At 50.5% G+C, this 4,712-nt stretch overlaps 1 protein-coding gene across 1 annotated transcript in view; it reads left to right on the forward strand.

The window, feature by feature from the left end:
- Positions 1-4,712, forward strand: part of LOC104508770 (CUB and sushi domain-containing protein 2-like) — a gene marked incomplete at both ends in the record, with an annotated part of 109,587 nt that overhangs the window by 33,824 nt on the left and 71,051 nt on the right. Inside the window, 1 exon segment of the mRNA XM_010150497.1 lies at positions 3,172-3,354. Coding sequence (XP_010148799.1) covers positions 3,172-3,354 — 183 coding nt within the window.

A 4,712-nucleotide genomic window follows, 5' to 3' on the forward strand; every position in this document is an offset into this window, starting at 1 on the left:
TGACCAGAGGCAAGATTTGTGTGATCTCCTCAGGTATGGCCTCTTGCTGCTCACAAATCCCACATCTTGCAGATTATTTTTTTCACTTTTTCCAGAGCCAATTTCTGCTTGCAGCACCAAAATCCTCATTTTCTTCCAGAGCTGAGTCAGGCAGGAGCAGAAATTCCCACGAAACCCCAGGAAGAGAGTGACCTAAATCTGGGGTGCCTGCGGCATTTCTGTGGAGCTGTGCAGAGGAGCAGAGGCTGAGTGCCGGCGCTCCCCAGCGCAGCTCCGTGCCCACGCGGGCTGGGGTTCCTGCTCTCATTAGTCACCCTGGAAGCGTGGGCTGCCTCCTCTGCACCGAGCGAAGGGACCCGGTTTCCCCACCCACCACCAGAAGACAAATAGCATAAATAGGTGATGAAAAATTTCTGGTGAAACATTTTCTGTTAGAAAATGCTGTTTTGTCAAAATCTTATCTGCATGATATAATATTTGATGGAGAAGTTTTGAAAGATTCGTTTCAACCTGTTTCATTTAAATAATGTCAAAACACTTGATTTAGATATTCTTGTTTAGTTTTGACTTTTCTTATTCTAATGTGGAAGTGATTCTACTTAAACATTCATCAGGAGGAATGTTTCAGTCTTATTGAAGTAACATGTTTTGATATTTCTGAATCACTCATTTTTTGGAATTTCTGCCCTGCTAAATATTTCATGAATTTTGCTCTGCATGAGAAGAAAAGTAGGAAAGGCAATTGTCCCGGGACAGAAGCTCCATTTTCTGACCTCTGTAATGTAATGAAAGGTGCTAGCTTTGCCTGCTGCTGGCAAGGAGACCACGTGCACGGTGGAAAATGTGAGCTCTAACTCTTCATTTCTCTCCCGTTCTGGAACGCGTGATTTCCCTCTGTCTGTAGAGATGTTCGCGCTGGGTTCATGCAGTGTGACAGAAAAGGACTACGCAGCTCACGAGAGAGGGAGGAGACCATGCAATCAGTGTCTCGAGAGCATCTGGGCTGCCTTTATTCTGTCTCAGCAGAGGGTCGAAAGGAAGTTACTTTCATTTGCTTGCCTGCGTTTTTTCCATGTATCCGTTAGCCTGAGCGTGTCTTCACCTTACAGAAGCAGTGAATATGCGGAACACTTGTAGCTCCTGCTCGGCAGGTCTGCGTGCATCCCTTGATGGAGTTTCCATGGGCACCACCCCTCCAGAGCAGAGCGAAGCTCCCGCTCGGTGATGGTACCTTAGCCTTGCAGAACCTAATGGCAAAACTCCCGTGGGCTTCAGGAGGACAGGGCTCCCTCTCCGGAGTCAGGTGCGGGCAGGAATACATCCTGCCTGTGTGTTAGAGGTTTGTTGCCTCTCAGTGGAGGATCAGCCCGAGAAGCGCTGGCTCTGCTCCCCACAGCCCCGTGCAGGCGGGCTGGGAGATGGCTGCACGGCTCACCCTCGCCCTTGACGCTTCGGGCCTGGTTTTGGGAGAAGGCTGGGGTGGCGCCTGCCAGCGTCCATCTCATCCTGGCCAAGCATCAGCAGAGCGGTACCAGGACACTCACGTGGAAAGGCTTCCCCAGGCACCCAGCGTCGCAGGCGTCGGTGAGAGCAGCGCCTCGAGGTGCTGGGGAAAGGGCACATGCAGGACCCCTTGCCATCTCTGTCGTTTGCCAGTGCTGTATTTCATGACTTCCGGCTGTAGGCTAATTTAACAAAAATTAAAGAGACTTCGCTTGGGCAGCGGTTTGGGTTTCCGTATCTCTGTCAGGTCATGAAGATGCACGAGCTACCCCTTGACCTTCTCACCATCGTATTTTACGACTTACGGCTGGAGGAAGGGAAGGAATAACAAAAATTAAAGACTCTTCGCTTGGGGCAGCGGTTTGAGTTTCCCATATGTCTGTCAGGTCACGAAGATGCATGAGCTACCCCTTGACCTTCTCACCATTTCTGGAGTTTTAGTTGAATTTTCTTTACATGATTGACATTGTTTGTCTCCTGATATTTTTTTTTTTTTTTTTGAGAGTAGTGTACAGTTCAGTGCTCTTTAGTATCTGAACTGGTTTGGGGTTTTGTCCCTTATATGCAAGTGTAAGTCTTAAACATCTGGATTTTCAGAGTCTGCAGGAAGATACATAAATCCTGGCAAACCGTTCTCGCTGACAGGCAAAAAAAACCTCCACCCTATTTCATGAAAACCTTAATATTAATTTATGTTAAATTATGTTGGGGATGCTTTATTACCTGGCAGTGACTCTTCAGTTCAAGATGCATGCAGCAGTAGCAGAAGCGAGGTACCTTGTTGTGACTCGGTTCAAAATACGCCTGTGTCAACGTTGCCTGGAGTCGGGGTAGTAACGAGGTGCTTGTCATCCCTCAGACCAAACTGGAACATTCGATGGAGTAATGCAGACCGCGGATTAGGCGATTTGCCTCCGTAAAGCAGGTGTCATAGAAGAAGTCTCCAATTTGGCGTAAGAAATTGAAAACGGGGAGAAAAGACAGCGAGGCTGATCACAGATGATGGGGATAAAAACTAGAGAATGTGGAAGCTGAGATGAACGTGAAGCAGATGAGTAATGTGGGAGCGCTGAGGAGGCCGTAAAGGAACGAGGCTCTGTAGCTGATCGTGATACGGAGCAGGGCCCTTGTGAAATGAAATCGTACGGGGCAGAAATAACAGAAAATTGTGGCCGTGGTTTATTTGAAGTCCAAATACTGATGAACTCCGTGTTTCCGTGCACTAAGGTGTCAGCTGCCGCTTTGGGACCACACAGAGCAGTGGAAATGATGGGGGGGGGAGGGAGGGAGAGGCAGCAAACACACCCCAACCGCATCCTCCTTAGTGACCTGTGGTCTCTGCTTGACAAGTCGTCCTTGATGCAGATCAGGGTCTCCTCGGCTATCCCCGTGTTTTCCATTTAGTTGGGGTTAGTGTAAGGATGAGGAAGCAGATAGGAGAGGTTGTTGGGGCCTTTCAGTGACAGTGGCAAGATCTGTGTGCTAACGATGATCTTGGCCGTGTTCCGTGCCGCTGCTGACCCCCGTCCCCTGTGAGACGGTGCGGAGGGGCCGGTGCTCCCCTGGGGACGCGATGCCTTGCCAGTACGCAGTACGGATCTACGGCGGGAGCTGCGCCAGCTCGGCATCGGAGCCTTCCCCCCCCAACTTCTGTTTTCTTTCTTTCAGAGATTGACCAAGGGAGCTGCGGCGATCCCGGGATCCCAGCCTACGGCAGGAGAGAAGGATCCATGTTTCGCCACGGGGACACTTTGAAGTTTGAGTGCCAGCCTGCCTTTGAGTTGAAGGGACAGAAAACAATTACCTGCCAAAAGAGTAGCCAGTGGTCTGCTCAGAAACCAGTTTGTGTTTGTAAGTCAGTGAGGAGACGGCTCTAAAGTACCCTCGTGGCGTGGTGAGGTGGTCACATAGTGTGTTTGTGCTCTGCGCATGTACCCGGGATAGGGCGAGTCCCCGTGGTGGCAGAGGTGGCACCGAGCGGCAGTTTGACTTACCTGAAGCTGTGGGGAGAGTTTGGTTTGGCTCTTCTCCGGCAGAAAAGGTATGAGGAGCATCCAGTGGAGATTTGGGCTTGTGCTGAGGCCGCGTGCCCTCTCTGCTGCACCCCTCTGCCCTCCTGGCCTTCTGGTACAGATCCCTTCTGGAGGGAAGAAAGGGCTTTGGTCTCCCAGACAGGGCACCCACACACAATAATAAGTTAAAACCTGGATCTATTGTTTGCCACTTAATTTTCCTTCATTGTCTGACAACGTTCAGGCTCCCCGCTGCTGAGCCTCGCTTCTTAATTCGTTGTACGAGTTCTCGGCAGAAGTGGGGTGTTGTGCTCCGTAGTGGCTGCGGATAACACTCAGATGGGAACAGGAGTTATGGGTGCAGTTGGGTTTTAACGGCCTCGCTGTCCTTCGCAGATGCACTGGGCAATCTGCTTTGTCACATCGGCTCAACCTTCACTCAGAAACAAGGTTGTATCTGAACATTACCAAAACTCCCCAAAGTTTCTGTGTTTTCCCCAGCTGGTGACAAGCAAACTGTCTCGTCTCCGTTTGTTCAGGTACGTTAAAGTCTGTGCCTTTGAACAGCTGCTGTGGTGCAGGGCAGCGAGGCTGACCCTAACCGAAAGAGAGGAAAGGAAAATTCAGCTGAGCGACAGACAGGACCAGGGCGTGGGGAAAACGGATAGAGGGTAAACAGAGGTGTTAACTTCTAGAACTCCGTATTCTGTGCGGATAGATGGACGTGCTGCTGTTCGATGCTGCGGTACAAGGCGGTCGTGTGTAGTGTGGCAGGACTTGCTCTGGCAGGCTGCACGCAGCTCGGGGGGAGCAAACCCTGCCGAGCTGAATCTGGGCTCTTCGGGAGCCGCGGGAGGAGGGGGGGCTTTGGCATCCTACGCAGAATGTGGGAAACCAGTTCCAAGTAAGTGCCTTTCTTTTCAAACACTAATTTAAGCTCTGAGCATTTGAGAATGTCTATTTGGGGAAAGGAAGCAATTACCACGGTGTTTTCCCTTTTCCAGATGCCGTGACTCCCTTCCTACTTGCTGTTCCCCGAAAGCAAATCAGCTAAAGATGCTGATGAGAAAAACAGAGTTTCCCTGGTTATTTTTGAAGTGGGAAGCATTAGGCCGTTGCTGTGCTTAGCATTGGAAGTTGGGGCTGTTTTCGTTTCCCAGTTCAGTTTGAGCAGCTGACGGCTTGGTTGAGGTTCCT

The sequence above is a fragment of the Eurypyga helias genome, unplaced genomic scaffold (genome assembly GCF_000690775.1).
Source record: "Eurypyga helias isolate BGI_N326 unplaced genomic scaffold, ASM69077v1 scaffold644, whole genome shotgun sequence".
NCBI lineage: Eukaryota > Metazoa > Chordata > Aves > Eurypygiformes > Eurypygidae > Eurypyga > Eurypyga helias.